Source organism: Strigops habroptila, chromosome Z (assembly GCF_004027225.2).
Source record: "Strigops habroptila isolate Jane chromosome Z, bStrHab1.2.pri, whole genome shotgun sequence".
NCBI classification, from domain to species: Eukaryota; Metazoa; Chordata; class Aves; order Psittaciformes; family Psittacidae; genus Strigops; species Strigops habroptila.
In genome coordinates this window covers 78,814,050-78,831,556 of record NC_044302.2, presented here as the reverse complement: position 1 = coordinate 78,831,556, position 17,507 = coordinate 78,814,050, and the positions used below count along the sequence as shown (strand labels likewise).

General features: G+C 37.9%; 1 protein-coding gene across 7 annotated transcripts in view; it reads left to right on the top strand.

Annotated features, from left to right (window-relative positions):
• Nucleotides 1-17,507, top strand: part of MAST4 (microtubule associated serine/threonine kinase family member 4) — a 296,950-nt gene that overhangs the window by 113,879 nt on the left and 165,564 nt on the right. For all 7 annotated transcript variants that reach the window (XM_030512637.1, XM_030512641.1, XM_030512640.1 and 4 more), the window contains one exon: nucleotides 13,612-13,643. In XM_030512637.1, the coding sequence (XP_030368497.1) occupies nucleotides 13,612-13,643 (32 nt within the window). The remainder of the gene's footprint in view (nucleotides 1-13,611; nucleotides 13,644-17,507) is intronic.

The window sequence follows — 17,507 nt, the reverse complement described above, 5'->3', positions numbered from 1 at the left end:
TGGCCTACCAAAGACTTCACCTGCAGATAGACCTGCTGCAGTGCCCTCTTGGCAGCCCCTTGTGCATGCAGAGCATCGATCATCCGCTCTTGGGACTATAGAGATCAGGGAAGCTTTCCTGATCAAGAGTAGGAGGATAGGAGTGAGTCTCAGCTGTGCAGGTAATTCCAGAAGTAGGAAGCTGTGGAAAGGCAACAGGACTGGCAGAGCTTCTTCAGCAGCTTGTTTTATCACACTCCTTGGTCTAAATTTATTGGCTCAGGAAGAGCTGCCTGGTGGTAGGGGTAGATGCACAGAAGCCACCAGTTTCATGGTCTTGACACCATCCTAAAGCAAGAGCTGCTTTGTGGATTTCAGACTGAGGATGGCAAATGTCCATTAACAAAGCTAACATACCTTTCTTTAAGCTCGTTGATTCAGATCTTTCTCTAGTTTAAAAAACCACAGTACAACAAACCCACACCCCCCAAAACCCCCAAAACAAACCCCAAACAAACAAAAAAAAAACCCGCAAAACAACCAAAAAGCCCAAACCAAACAAACTTGTTACTTTGAAATAGTATGTTGCCTCTTGGCTCTGTAAAGGCTGGTGGGATCCCTTTTATTCCTTTTGCCTTCCTGTGCAGGTGGCAGGATGTTACGGAAGCCCAGGCCACACAGCTTGCAGAGGCTGTTGTCTGTATTGGGGACACTGTTTGGGGCTGGGGAAAGACCATCAAAGACCGGTAAAGGAATACTGGTTTTGTGCCCAGGAAAGCATCCAGGTGGGCTTGTTATGGGTGTTTTGTTCTGTGTGTCTGGTGCCTGGGTTTCCTGCATCTGGTTCCTAACCTCATGGGTATGGGAGAACAATTGTCTTTGGGAGACTTGGAAGCAGGGCAGTGTATTAGAGGACACTGAGGTACAACTTGGCCAGGAGATCCTCCACATACGGTCATCTGACTATAGGTGAGCACCTGCATGCAGTCTGCAGATCATCCTGGACCAAAATGAGTGTCATTTGTGGGTTAGTGATTTGATGTGGGAGCATGGAGGTTGAGAAGTTACAAGGGAAAGCACTCAAATTATTTTCAAACTCTTACGTTTCAGTACATAATAAGAATAAAGCTCTATTCTAGATAGGCTGCCAGTATGATTTGGAAGACTTGTAAATAACAGTTATGAAGATTACTTTAAATATTGTTACCTTGAAAAATCACTGATAGTAGAATGAGTCACATGAAAAACTCCAAGCTGGTTGTGAAAGAAGATTTCGGCAGAGATAGATTGTTTGGCTTTAAGTCATTCTCGTGTGGGTACCTTACTAATTAGTTACATAGTGGTAATCTTCCCTGAACTCATGCTGAACAATTTCAGCAGCATCTGTAAAGAAAGATTTTAAAAAACAGACTTTCGTGCTTATGAAGTGACTTCTTGAGTTAGAGTAGTAGTCACTATTGCACATATTCTACTTTTTAAACTAATAAAATTTTTCTAGAAATGTTTTCTTCTCTGCCTTCCTCAGTGATTTATGTCTTGTGAAGAAATAGTTTGCTATTGAGAACCATGTCTTCACCTGCCAAACTGAGGCTGAGGGTCTTAAATAGGTGGGAAGCCTGAGTAAAAATAATGAATTATTTATGGCTATCAATAATAAACGGCTATATGGATCAGATACTATTGTGCATCTTGCTAGGCTACATCTTAAGTATGTTTTAAACCCACATGCATTCTTAGAATTTTACTGCTTTTTGCCATAAACTCAGCACAAATTGAAGAGTGTAATCCAAGAGTAGGATTACAGTTACAGTTAAAATTACTGTAACTTATTCACCACAGGATCTGCTCATTTAAAAAAACCCCAAATCATCCAGTGGGCAGGGGAGTGCAGAGCAGAAAAAAGTACTATTTCCTAGCACTCCTCTCTGGCAACAGCTGATGCAAGTTTGATTTGATGGCCAATTGATTGCTAGGAAGTTATGTTTACCAAAGGTTAGAGAGCCTGGCAGATATATAAATAGGAGCAGAAGATAGTTGGCAATCAGATATTACAAATGGATCTTCTCTTTGGTGAATTAAGGTTGTCTTCCTTATAAAATCTCCTGAACAAGCTAGTCAGTCAGTACTGTAATATTCATGGTACTAGATAGGGTTTTTTTTTCACTTGCTGTGCCAAAACAGAAACAAAATAAATCCACAGTATTCCCTTTTCTCCTTACTAAAACTTTAGTTTTGTAGAAGGAACAGCAAGTTATAATTAGATATTTTCAGCTGTTACTTTAAATGTGTGGCCTCCATCTCAATGGTGCTTGCATGCCTCTCAATGGATTAAAAATAGAAATAGCTGTGGTAGAAATAGTATTAGAAATTGTTTGGCTAGCATGAGTGTTGGTATGTATGCAAAAGAGTATGACATAATGTAAAGTTAGTCTTAAGATATGGTTAAATGAGTGGACATACATCCTCATTTAGGTGTGGAATGTCTGCATAGTGTGGTCAGAAAAACAGGGGTGGGGTGGGACCAAACTGTGAGCTAAAACTTGAAATGTTTACTAAGAATGGAGGTGGGGGGTAAACCAGTGTTGGGAGATATTTCAACCATACCGAGGTAAGATTTGTGTCATCAAAAAGGCACGGTTTTTTCCTCCGTCCGAGAATTATTTTATTCTGCGTGTACTCATCTCCACTAATGAAAATACCATGTAAAATACCCTGGTGCTTTCCTTTACTCAAATATCTTTGTGAAGTGGCTGCAGGAGACGTGAAAGCTGCTGGGCTTAGCCTGCCAGCTGACTTGTATAAATCAGTGTAGGCACTAGGAGGAATTTTTTGTTCTACTCCCTATTGCACACTCTGTTTAGGATTGGATTGCCTCCTGCTAGCTTTAAACCAACTAGAAAGCATATAGAAGAAACTATGGTTGGCTACTCTTATAACTTGTTTCATGTTGAATAGACACATGGTTTTATTATTATATTATTTATTATATTATTATAATTATATATTATTTTTATATTATAATTATATATATATTTAATATTATAATATATAATATTATAATATTAAATTATTATATTATTTATTATATTATTTATTATAAACACAATTAACTGAAGGTGTTTGTCCTAATCCTTTTGTTTGTTTGTTTTGTTTTTGAGGGTCCCTGAGACTAGTCACACAAGAAATCTCTGTGCCTTTGGAAAGTTCTTGTCATTAACTAGTAGATATTTTACAACAGAAACTTACAGACATACGTACTAGATAGCAGTATAAATGTGAGTAACCTTCACTTATCCTGTTAGACCTTATTAAGACAGTATAAACAGGATAATCAGTCAAAGGTAAAAAGGAATTTAAAAAATGTAATGCTTGCACAAACTTAATACAGTTGCTGATGTGATTTACTGTGGTTTGACTTGGAACAATCCGTCGGCCATATTGGACAAGGAGGGGGATGAAATTGGCTATAAAATGGCAATAAACCAAAAGATTATCTGAGTCCTTATCACAATTTACCTAGAATGTTAGTAGTCCAAGCCAAAACTATAAAATATACCCGACTTTATTGCTAGCAGATACAGAGAGACCAAGTAATGACAAAAATTGTGGAAAAGGATTTATCACTATTACATTTTTGCTTTCTGTAGGTAAGAAGGATTTTCTGTCCACTGTAGTTTTAGCTGACAATTTATTTCTTGTCAAGAGTTCCTAAATTCTTGTAGATGGTGGTCCAGCACTGGTCTAATAATTTGCATTGTTTTGTCAAGGATTTTTCCAGTGAAATTGTGAGTATTAAGCTGGGTTTGCTCCTCGGCATCAGCTTCCTGCCGGCATCAGTCTTTACACCAGTGATTGATGCAGCAGATATATCTGTTGTTGCACATGTTTTGAGACTTCTGGATGGAAACAAAAATAGCAGACTGGTAATGTTTGTGTTATGATCCCTTTCTGGTAAGGAAAGTAATACTTCAAAAGAGCATTAAAATCCACAAAGAAAAACTACGTTTCTCCTTCTTATCTTCCCAGCAGTGCATACTCGAGATTGCAGCTAATTAGAGGACCTGGATAACATCAGCAGGGAAAGCACTGTAGTACCCGTAAGGCTCATGGGATATTTTGCCATATTGTCTTTGGAGAGGTTGAAATCAGTTTTCCTTACTTTGGAGTGTTGACTAGTAATTGAAGATTTGTGCACAGCTGGTGGTGGGAGTGTCATCTTGCACATCATATAGGAAAGAGAGGTAGTGACAGTAGCATTTTGCAATTCAGCAGCAAGCATGGCAAACAAACAGGAGACAAGGTAGGAAGAGTGTTGAGCAGGCCCATGAAGAGCAGTGTTTAGGTTTATAGTAGTGGCAAAGACAACCAATCATGACAGTGTGGCTCCCTAAGCCAGAATGGGCTCTCCTTTGGGAGTAGCCGACATTAGTGTGGATCTTTCAAATGTGGCATTTAAAGCCCTGTAGGGATTTTAGCTTTTTGAGAGAAATGTGTGACTATAGTTTGGAAGTGAAAAAATGAAGCAGTCATTTTGACTAAGCTGTTTTCACAAGTGAAGTTAATACTTACCTTCTAGTCTGCAGGCAGTCTCATTTTTTCCAGTGTGACCCTTGCCCTAGAACATGAACCTTTTTTCTACAGCAGTGGAGTTTATTACCAGTAAGCTGTGGGGTCAGCTAAACCTATCCAATTTAAATTTATAAACACTGATTAAAATGTCAACATTAAGCAAAATCTCTAATTTTGAGACATTTAATTCCATAAAGGGCGGAAGATCTGGAATCATTACAGAGCAAATACAAATTAGCCTTTTTCTACAAGAGAGATATTTGTGTTGTCTGCTGAGAGTGAGAAAGTAGCTATTTGCCACTTCTGTTCCATGTGACTGGGAGGGGGGGGTGAGGTATTTGTGTCCTTTTTTCCTGGTCTGCCCAAAATCTTCTTTACACCCTTGTGTGATGTATAAAGAGCAGTGGCAGAGCTCTGCTCTGTGTGTCCTAGAGCGGGCATTATGGGCACAAGAGTCTTGTGACCTAATTCCTCCCTCCGATTAACATGGCTTAAAACTTAGTTCTAGTGTACTTTTGCCTTTCAGCATACATGGTGTCTTCCAGCTAATGGTTGTGAATGTGCCAAGGTAGAGCAAGGCCTGTGTTTTGCTAGTGGTAATCAGTCCTGGAAAAAAGAGTAAATGTGCTTGGACTTTTCTGGCCCCTTCTGTCCTGTGCAAAATGACTAATGAAAAGTGTTGCAATCAAGCCTCAGTGTAGGCAAGTCTCTTTCATGCAAAGGCAGGCTTAATCATGTTATCTTCTAGTTACTGATTTCAACAAAGTTTAGCAGCAGCTGCTGAAACATACTCATTGTGTAATACAAAACATGAACTGCAGCTGGGAGGAGGAAGGCAACTGGATTCCTGTGTGCACAATGGTCTTCAGCAACTGTATTGTCAAGAAGCGCGAAGCTGGCCACTGCGTGCTTGGGTGTTGCTTTTTTCTTTTACTTTTTAATAGTAAGCAAAATTCTATATAGGTAAGTCCATACAAAAACCACTGCTTTCTGTTTGATGCAAGAACCTAGAAAATCAAACAAAACCCAGGGAAATCCTTGGCGTTAAAGTGGATTCAGGGTTTTCCAGTCTGGTAAACTGTATTATTGTTCATATTTGTTCAGCTGAGCAGTTGTACCAGCATCTGACGTTTATGTCTTCAGTGATTTCCCCCCCCCCCCCTTTTTCTCCTTCTCCTTTTCCCATAATATATGATAGCACTCTTTAAAGAAAGGATGGGTGCAGTTCTGGTGTCCTCAGCATAAGAAGGACATGGAGCTGTTGGAGCAAGGCCATGAGTATGATCAGGGGGCTGGAGCACCGCCCGTATGAAGACAGGCTGAGAAAGCTGGGGCTGTTCAGCCTGGAGAAGAGAAGGCTGCGTGGAGACCTCATAGCAGCCTTCCAGTGTCTGAAGGGGGCCTATAAGGATGCTGGGGAGGGACTCTTGATTAGGGACTGTAGTGATAGCACAAGGGGTAATGGCTTCAAACTTAAACAGGGGAGAGTTAGGTTAGATGTAAGGAAGAAGTTCTTTACTGTGAGGGTGGTGAGGCACTGGAACAGGTTGCCCAAAGAAGTGATAAATGCTCCATCGCTGGCAGTGTTCAAGGCCAGGCTGGACAGAGCCTTGGGCAACATGGTTTAGTGCGAGGTGTCCCTGCCCATGGCAGGGGGGTTGGAACTAGATGATCTTAAGGTCCTTTCCAACCCTAATCATTCTATGATTCTATGGGAATATTCTTGTGAACTTGGTAATTGGAATCTGTTTATAGTGTTGGTGTTTCAAACACTTTGCAGTCCATGCGTTTTCTCTGTAAGCCATGTGGTGATGTGATAACTTTGCCAAGAAGTGAAATTGACTGTATGACAGCAGGTCAGAATGGAGCATGGATTTTCCAGCATTGTGTTAGATGAAATGATTTTGTGTACTTTGAGGTGGAAACTTCCTTCAGAATTTTCATGCTTTTTCATTAAAGAAACATATTTGTTGGTTTTTCTAGAAGTTGAGCTAAGAACGCAATAGGGTAAGAAATAAAACCTGAAGTAATGTTTTTTTGCTATATTTTACTAGGAAGTATTTGAAAGAAGTAAAGATTGCATCACTAGAAAATGAATACAAATATTTACTCAGCTTACCTTGGCAACATTCAAATTGCTCTCCTTCAAAAGCGGTTGTGCTTCTCATTAAAAGGAGTTTTCAGCTTTTATGAGTTACGGTAGCTACTCTCCAAATAAGCTACACTGTATTATTGTAAGAAAGTAGAGCTGATGTGTTCTGTCACCGCTGCTTTTGGCTGAAAACTTGAGATATAGCAGAGATAATGTTATTAAGCATACTCTGAATAATTCTTAACCGCATTCTCATTTCTTATTTGACCAGTAGGTTAATGATCCAGTGTTTGTGTGGGGTTGTTTTTTGTTGATTTGATATGTCCCCGAGTACTTATGGGTTCAGTTGCTGTAAATTTGACATGCCAATAAGCAATTATTTTTTTTTTAATTGGCATTTCGCCCTCTTATTTTCTGTCTTGAGGAATATTATTCCCACTAAGGTTATGTTTGTAGCACTTTTGATATTTCCCCCCCTTTCTTTTTTTCTGGGCAAGTGTATTTGATGATTATTTTTTGTCTTTCCATGAAAAATAAAGAGATTATACTCAAAACTTCCTCCAGTGACTGACTCCTGTAGCTGTTCTTTTGGTTGCTGAATGTTACTGCCCATTTCATAACTGAAAAGACTACAAACTATAGTTTAGTTCATAGGAAAATCCTTATTGTTAATGCGTGGAATAATTCTAAAATGTTTTACCTTTTTCCATAGGGATAAGTGTTATTTACTGCTATAGGAATGTTTGTAGGAGAATACTAGGCAAAGCAAAAGATGTTTTACTGCTGTTTACTTGGTTGAGTCTAGTCTATTATAAATCTTAATGTTATATCTGGTTCATGTATACAAAAATACAAATAGGTTATTTAAATTGCTTAGTATTGTACATGATGATTTAACTGATTTATTTTTGTTGTATGTTTTTTATATGTAACCTGTTTGGCATTCTTTTGATCCAGTTATTTTGTATTTAAATTGATAATGCCTAGGTTTAAGTAGGCACCTTGGCATTCCTTCTACAGCACATTTCAGATCCCATAGAGATGACATGCAGATAAGTTTCTACTTTGAAAGGCGGAGCCAGCAGTGCCTGTAACAAAAGCCGGGAAGTTAACTTTGTTAATTGAGATAAAAGCAGATGGTATAGAACACAGAATATTGAAGTAGACAAAACGTGACCTTTTCTGCTTAGATCTGGGCTCTTTACTTTTACAATATATCCCCTGTTAAAATCTGTGGTAGTTGTTGCTAATTCGTGCCTTCAAGTTCGTTATTTACAAGGGGGTTTTTTAGTGTTTGGGGATGTAAGGGGAGAAAGTTACCATACAGAATAACATCTTCGTATGTTGAAATGCACAGTTAAAAATACTTAAAAGAAGCCTTGTGTTCTGTGCCAAGGAGCATTCTGCAGGGAGAACTGTGAATGGAGCCTTACTCAGTAACAGTAACTAGCTTCCAGAGCCTGCCAGTGCAGAAGTGACAATTTTCATTCACGAAAATGCTTGTAAAGAGATGACCTTTCATGTAATTGGTGAGGGTACACACTAAGCAAAAACCTTGGTAGGCTAGCGGCTGCATCTGGATGACAAGAACCTCAAAGCCTTCAGTGAAAGGCAGAATATCAGACTTTTACCGTAAGGCATTAGAAATGCCTAGCTCCTTGGCAGCCAGTGTGGAAAGGGAAAGGCAGTCACCTTGACTGGGACTTGTGTTGCCAGTGAAGAAAATATCAGTACAGTTTTCCTGAGAAAAGTGAATATGGAATTGCATCTTGGCTAAGCCAGTTCAGAATAGGATTGCTGAGAAAGGCATGGTCCAAGCACAAACCCACTTGTGTCATCTGGAAGGGATAACAGTTTTATAGTTACACCTGTTCTGTAAGAAATCAGATCTGAGTGAGAACACCTTGACTGACAAAGAAATAGCTGAACACCTTTTTGCACCTTTCTGAAATTGGTTGGTCCTGTTTTGAACTGGAAATTTTAAAGTCAATGGCTACTCCTGAAATTTAACCCTAGTGTTAATAAAAAACGTTTTGATGCAGAGACTTGGTATTGTTGGAACCAGGAAACATTGTAAGTTGTCATAAGAACAAAGTACAGCTTTGACAGAGAAAGAAAATTACAGCAGGAGAGACATATTTGGTGTGAGGCATTTAACAGCTGACATTTGGGGTGCTTGATCTGTCTCCATGCTGAGCCCCTTGGTAATGTGCTTGGTGAATCTGAAGAACTAAATGTTAGCAAAGTAGGAAGCAACCAGATAAAAAGCATAACCTGCCACCAGTGCACTTAGAAGATATGTAGAGTGGATTAATAACATGGCTTAATGTATTAATCTTATAAAGAAATCAAGATAAGTTTGTAAAAAGCTCTTGCACTGTGCAACCCCTTTTCCTGATAGATCAAAACAATCTTATGTTATATTACTTGACCTGCTTTTTTTCCTTATTTCCAAATCCAAATGCAGGATCTGCTGTCATCCCCCCGCTTTTCTTCAGCAAAAACATAGTAATTGCTTATGAAGAAAATCCTTCAAATTCATCCCTTAAAGCAGTAGCTCTTGCTGTCGGTGATTATGATAAGAAGGTGAATTGTCTGCCATTGCTGATTCCCCCCCCCCCCCACCGCTGTTCCTAATGCAGTGTTAATGTTGCAATGTTAACCTATTCTAAATGCAGTGTATTAAGATCTAACACACGTTACAGACTATGACAGATGGGTAGTGGAACAGTGTAAAAAAACCCCTCATCATCTTAATCTTACTACACTTAACACCTCCTCAGCTGGAGAATGCATTACTGAAATTTGTCTTTAAAAGGTTCATTCTTTCACAGTGCTACTAGGACAACTTAAAACTTTCAAAAAGAAGACTTTCTGAATATCTGAACATTTCAGTTGCTGGAAGATGTAGCAGATTAACTGTGGCTTTAAATTCAGCCTGTATCGACAACGTGAACTGCATCTTTAGCAGCTTATGAATGCATCAGCTTTTTATTGATTCTTTAAAATTAAACCCAGCAATAAGCTAATGGAATCTTTTCTTCCTCCCATATAAGGGAGGAAATTCAGTATTTTAATTTTTCTGGTAATTTGCTGGTAGTATTTACAAGAAATAAGATTAAATTAGTGTTTAAATGACAGAGGTGACTTAGAAAACCTCTTTGTATAGTTCTGTTATTTAGATCATGTTTCTGGTTAACGGCATGAAGACTTTGACGCAGAATAAAGTTCAGTGTGCTTTATTTGATCAGTGTGGAGTTTTTTGTAAGACTAGATATCTGCACACTGGTGTGTTGACTGAACTTGTCCATATTGAAGTGTCTTACAGATAAGTAGGACGAGAGGAAGAATTGTAATTACTGAAATAATAAAGCGTCTGTGCTTCTAGAACCATGTTATTGATAATAAAAGGCACAGAGTATGGAGTTTGAAGTGAATAATGATAGCTGCAATTAAATTCAGTACACATGGTTCTTAGTGCAGCATTATAGCAATTTAGCATAGCAAGCACAGATCTCTTAAACCTAAGGCAAGGTTTGTTATGTTTCCAGACAACGGTTTTTGAAACACAAAGAGCCTCAATGGCAAGAGTATCTAGTCCATTAAGTCTGCTTTGTGTTATTGTAGTGGAATGAAAAAGCCCTAAAACCAGCCCAACTTGAAATGGCCAGAAGAGGATTCACGAAGGGCAAGGGCAAAAGAGCATAGTGTTGCCCTCTGGGCAGAGCTGGTGCTGAGAACCATGCAGAGTGGTAGCGAAGGCATCTTTTTCTCTTTTCAGTACTCCAGGGGCTTGTCTGCTAAGTGTGTGATATGAAGGTCTTGACACCATTAAAGTTTGTAACTTCAGCTGTCTGTATGTGTTGGATGCTGTACAGCGGTGCTAGGATAGTCAGTCTTTTTGAGTCTTTTATTGAGGCTTTCAGAAAGGAAACAGTGTAATGCCAGAAAACTGTGAAGTTGTTACTGGTCATTTGCGGTGTAACTGAGATTGGAGCTGGAGTGTTGCAAGCCTTCATTCAGGGCTTTCCTGTTTTCAGTGGCTGTGAGTAAAACAGCTGGGAGAAATGTAGTAAAAATGGCATCTTTAACTTCTGAATGGTATGAATCTTTTTTATGTACCTAGGAAATAAATGATTTCTCTAAACTATAGGCTTGCGCCATGTAGATGATGTTTACACTTTTCCTGCCTGCTTTGTGCAGGCCCAGTTGTGGAGCTCTGTGGTACTATTACAAAGCTAGCATAATGTTGGTAGTCTTGTCTGGGGTAAAAAGGTATGCACTGACACAGTTGGTAGTCTGATAATTTCTTCAGGCTGTGCAGAAGTCTTTGGAGCAGGTGAGTCCTAAGTGACACTAAAAAATTGTGTAAGAGCTGTAAAAAATTCTATGTGATTGAGACAGAAAAACAAGCTTTAGTTTAGTATGGTTTGGTTTGGTTTGGTTTGGTTTTGTCATGCAGATACACAAACTGGAGCAGCACAAGAGAAGTGACCTTGCAGTTTAACTTGATGCTGTGACATATAGGAAAAATAAGGCTATAGATACTATCCAGAAAGGATATCTGTTTTATTTCATTCCTTGTTTTGTTTGCTTATGTATATACATACTGTTTTAAAATCCAGCCTTACAAATGCTTATTTGCAGTGTTTCGTGAAGGTTCCTGAATGAATTACATACCCAAGATTTTGTTTCATTTTTTACTTTGTACGGGGAGATCTTGGCAGTTCTTAACATCTTTGCTAGCTGGTCGTTACAGTGAATCATCTCTCATGGAACCTTACTCTGTAGGCAAAAGTAGTGCTTCAGGGTGGCATGCATGAAAATGGGCCAAGAGATTAATGCGATTTCAAGTGTCTAAAGAAGGCTGTGTATGTCATTTGCTTCACTGTTATAATGATAAACTATACCCAAAACACTCTGATTTAAAAAAAAAAAAAAAAAGAACCCACTCCCGTCTTTGAGTCGTAATAAAATCTAAGGTACATGTTGCAACTCCAGTAAATGGGATGCAAACCAAGTATGAATCTTGTTCACACATTTTGGCACTTTTTCCACCAGCATTGTCTGTTACAGTGTGACAGTGCCTAGAATTACAAGTAAAGTTTTACATTAGGAATAGAACACAATGGCATTGTAAATATTAAAGGAGGAGGGGGGAAACCCATACAAAGGGAAGTACGTGGGTTCTAAATTACAGTTACATTTTGTTCATGATGAATGTGACATTTTAAATTTAGGGGAGTTACTCAGCTTCATAATGCAATGTTGTATGCAGGTGTAACTGTTCTTTTGTATGTAAGCACATGTTATGCTAAAAGATGTTGTTTTAAATTGCAAATTCTGAACAGTTGCTGGAACTTCCTAGGAAGTGCCAGAATTTGTTACCAAGGCCCCTAATTCTGCTCTCCTATGCCTTTGCGGTATGATCTCTAATTACATTGTTTCACACTATTTTTTCCTGCCTCATTCAGTGAACAGGATGGGTGGCGCTCAGGAATTGAGCAGTTACTTGATATTTTAATCCTTATCATTCAGTTAGCAGCCTGGGCTTTATTTACTGCACACCATTTAGAAGTCTCTAAAGAATACATAATTATTCATTCCCTTATGGCCTTTCTGAGGTGCCTAGCTGAACTATTTTTATCGAATTGTATTTTCATGTGCATTTTCTGGTCAATAACTGTAATTTTATGTGCTATGTGAAATAACCTGTGTGCACAATTACACAGTATGCATGTGTATATATATATATTTACTTTTGAAAGAGAATTTTGTGCTTACTCCCTTTAATAATTCTAGAATGGAAACTGAGTGTTACTTGACAGCCTTTTGTGAGAATATTGAAAGTAAACATAAAATAATGCAGTTCAGTGACTAAAGACATCTGTCCATGTAACTGGAATCGTTCTATATGCAACTTTGTCTTTCATGATACTCTTCAACTTCAAAGGTATCCTCTAGGTCAGACAAGTTGTCCCTTTGTTTAAATGCAGGCTGTACTCCCTGCTGGAAATTACTGCAACTAACATAGCATTCAGAATATAAGTTCATGTGAGAAATGGAAAAAAGTGAGGGTAGTTGAATACTGGAACAGATTTCCCACAGGGGCTGTGGAGTCTCCATCTTTGAACATGTTCAGAACCCAGCTGGATGTGATCTTGGGTCAACTGCTGTAACTGGCCCAGAGGATCTCCAGAGATCCCTTCCAGCCTCAGCTGTTCTGTGATTTATACAATATAAGATAATCTACTTGTGGGTGTGTATATCATGCTTATTTCTGATAGCCACAATATCATGGATATTATGGCTTTCTTCTACGCTAAAATGCTAGTAAAATATTTTCTGCAGTTTCCGTTTGGCTAGCAGGCTATCTTGTTAGTCCCATAAACAGCAATTTAACTCTTCCCAGCAAAAGTTGTAGAAATGTTTCTATGACAGCAGTTCTGTTACACTATCACTTTGCAGAAGATTATAATAAATTAAGATGATTTATAATGGACCATACTGTTACGTACTTAATCTATTTTGGATTAAAGAACATAGTGTAGAAAGCTTGGTGGCAATGGTCAGCTATTTAGGTCTTGATCCTGCTGTTAACAACTTTTTCAAATTATGGATGCTGGAAAGAATGAAGTATGTCTTTATCACTGATTCTTGCAAATTTTAATACTGTTACTATGCATCGACTGTAACAATTTTCTATAACTTCCATCTGTCATTTGAAATATTTTACAGAAATGTCTAGACTTTTCCCATTGCTAATGTTAATATTTCAGGTAAGAATGGAAGGCAACAAGTAAAAGGTAGTTCATGTAAAATCTGTATCATCTTTTATTGTAGTCCGTATAACACCACTTCTATCTGTCTGCTGATGGTGGGAAGGGAGGATTACAGTACTTGTCTCAAAAAGGCCATTTTCAGTTAAAATATTTTATTCCTAATACAATGTAACTTCTTTTCTGTTGCAGAAAGAGTTGAGCCTTCCAAGAAGAGGAAGTTTGTAAGTATATGAAGTTTTTTCTGTTGTGCTCACCGTACAGTATGTAGTTTTGACAGGTTTTGAGTAGGATAGTTTTCTTTTCAGGACAGTTAAAATGAAGGTTAAGTGTGGCAGCTGATGTGCCTTAGAATACATACAAAGAAGTTAAGACTGTAAATGAAAACCTGTGAGTTGTGCAGTGACCTTTTTTATGCCCACCCACCTCTTCTAAAAGAGCAGTTGTGAGGGATTTCCAAAATGTTGAAAAGTTCTTATGTTGAAGCTTTTATTTTGTATTGAAGATTTCTCTTGTTAAAAAACAAGGAGGAAATACATTTTCTTCATCAATGATATAAATGAAACTTGACATGTAAGTAAAACTTATGTTTCCGTATGAAATTCCATGATCAGTCCTGTGGATGAAAAGGTGAGAACAAAGAATAGATGAGTTCTACTAAATGTATATAATAGCGGTGTTATTCTACTGTATTGATTAGTGGAAATAAAATTGTATATTCTTGTAGAAATTGTTACTGAATTAGAATAATATGAACTAAGATACAGTGATTTGGTTGTGCTTTGCTCAGATTTCTGTACCTTGGCTTTGTTTTTCTAGTGGTTTTGAGCTGTTTGATTTTAAAGCTTGTCTTTTTATTTGTATCTGTTTTATTTCTTGTTCTTTATTAGTAATTTATTGAGGAAGTATTGGGACAAGAACATAGCAAAATGGCTTAAAAAATAAACTCTGTTCACTTACTACTTTCTATCAGAAAATATTTTAGGACTCTAAGGCTATCACTGTATGTGAATAAGCTGTGTTAGCATGACAACATGTGAATAAACCCCTAAGTCCTTGCACAAAAGGCCAGTTACTTGGTTTTATTTTTCTGTACTTGTTTTCATCTTGATAGTGCTCTGTAGCTTTTGATGATAATAAGATCAGGTATGTGAATAACTGGAGCTGTAGTTGCTGGGTAAGTGCGGTTAAGTGCTCTGTTGTTCTGGCTTAAATGGCATAGATGGGAAGTCTACTTCATAGGACATCTGCTGGCTTGAAAAAGACTCTGTTGTTTTAGGTTCTGAAACACGATAAGTCTTACACTGAATAGTAAGAAACCCATTATTTAAGAAAAGTCAAGAAAATGTAAAACTAACTCAGTAAAAAGTACTTGATTATTGTGATGATAGAGAAAAACAGTTCAGGAAACTGATTTTTGGTGTCCTTGGTGCTTAATATTAGCTGAAGTTATTGCGTGGGCAAAAGACTGCCCCTGTTGAAGTTAATCACTAAACTGTTGTTGACTTCAGCCAGAGCAGAAAGTGGCTCTTGGGACTCTTTTTTTCATCTGTAGCCATGACTTTGCTTAATCTTGCTGTGATGTTTGATGTGGAACGGTATTAGATATTTTTCCTCCAAGTCTGAAAAATGGCTGCAAAGCAATCCCCTCAGTTGCATTCATACATATATTTTTATAGCTGATCACTAAGATGTAAGTGTACATTCTGTAATGTTGCTGACATCTTAATAAAGCACAGTAAAAGAAATAGCCCCTTGTCAGCATAATCAAATCTAGTTATTAAGGGCTTAAAATTCTTCAGATGGTATTTTAAAATATCTTTAATACTACCTTAGTTAGCAGGGCTTACAGTGCTGAGGTTAGCAAGGGTTGTAGCATCAAGGGTTGTGTGGGGGGGCCATGCTGACTGCTGTATTTGCATGTTATATGCATGTCGACATGAAAACTGAATTTCAAAAATGTGAGAAGTCATATATTCTCATTGCCACAAACATCTGAAGGTCCTGAATGGCTGCAGGTAGGTGTATGTCACTTTGCGTTCTGGAGCTTCAGAGCCAACGGCATACCAAGAATGAAGCTTTAAGCAGGACAGGGAGGAGCTGTTTCAGGAGTGATCTGGTAGAGAAACTTGGGAAGTGAGGTTTGGGTTGATGAATGACTGGTACTGATTTCCACCCTCCACCCCCTTACCCCATTTGCTTTTAAATGGTCTGTTACTCTCTTATGTGATACAGTCAGAGGTAGAAAGGAAAGAGGGATGCATGAGAAAAAGTGTCTTGCTTATGGTTCACCATGTGTATGTTTCAAAGAGCTGGTTTGCAAAATATTTAAGCTTTGTTTTGTATCTGTTGCAATATTTTTTTATACCTGGTCTAGACTGGCTACCTTAACTCTTCCCCAGGTTGTCTGTGGCTGTGGAGCCTCATTCTGGATCTCATGAAATAAGTTAAGCTTTCTGTGGGTCTCCTACAACTAAATCCAGTTCTGAGTTTACATAGTTGTTACACAGCAGCTCCTAAAGAAAGAATATATACCTGACTTTTCCAGACTAAATCAGTTCTCTTTCCTTTTAAGTTAGCAATTTCAATTCAGTTCAGAGCTAGATAACTTTTGTGTATTTATTTTTTTGCTGCTGCATCTGTCCTTCTCCTGACATTTCTTAAACTAATTTCAGTAATTATGAAATGTGGACTGTAGTTCAGCAGCAGCAGCTACATAATCTACTTGCACCTGTGGAAGTGTCAAAGTTGGTCACCAAATTTTCATAAAATTCATTTATGCATTACAGTGAAGCAGCTGATATCCTTGGATAACAGCAACTCAAGAGTGTGACTAGCTAAGAACTCAAGAGAAACACTAGTTAAAACCACTGCTTGCTTAGGGGCTTAATTAAATAAGTTTCAAGAAAGTTGATAACAGTTTTGCAAGAAAGTTTTTATCAATGACAAATATGGACTATCAGTTAACCTCAGGGAAAAAATGTGAAAAAGAAATTGAGTGGAATGAAATTATGAGGTAAATGTAGTTCTGAGGCCAGTGTCATGTAGGTGGATGAAAGGACAAAACTGGAATTTGATTAACAGTTTCTGTGAGCATGTGTATATGTATGCTTGCAAATAGATTTATCTGTAAAAAATGATGTATATAGGTGACCTGTGATAAGAAAAGTGTTTGGACTGGACACCAGAGCACCCAAAAGAAACCTTGAAAGTGAAATACATTGAAATACTGTGCAAGCCTAGCTCTCTGCCAACAGCTGCCCCTGAGTTTTCTCTCCCGAATGGCATAGGCATCTTTGTGGCTCGAAAGACACAACTGTCAAAGACAGTCAAGAAAATTTTTTTTTAATAACTGTGGAGAATGGAAAATTAAGCAAAAGCCTCCAACTCCCCCAACATGTGTAAGAAAGACACTTACTTCCTGTGTCTTATGTGTGTATGTTTCAAGACCTGTTTGTGTGCTTATGCATGTAGCTTTGCAGCTTTTTTTTGTCTGAATGTATTTTTGCAGAAGGGTGCTATTGTGCTGAAAGTGCTCATGTGGTGGTATGTCATTTGCACAGCACAGAAATTCAAATTTCATTTATTATAGCTGAAGACAAACTTCGTTTAAGTTCTGGAGCATAGTGATTAGTTTTGGAAAGTATTATCTAAGCAATTTTAGATCACTGTAATACTAGATTTTTGAGAAATAAAACGTTTTCCATGTTAATTACGAAATTATTCAAAATGCAGTCTTGAGATACTCAAGTTAGTAAATATTTGTATTCCTAAGAAAATAAAACCTGTTTCTCTGTTAATGAATGTTTTAGAGCTTGTTTTGATTATTTTTTCCTGAAAGTGCACAGCCTCTGTAATCTGGTGTTCATTGGGAGAAATTGAGCACCGTAGATTACAGTAATGTGCGATATCCTGTTAAAATAATTACAGGAGAAGAATTAATACTTTCAGAGAACTTTCTGCAGAGCTGTGAAACAGTGCTGAACTGGAAATTCATACTGCTGTAGCTCTCTTCTGTATATACTTTGCTGCTACTGCTGTTTGTGTAGAGATGAAGTAAACAAGTTGACCTGAGGTAAGTGTTTTGA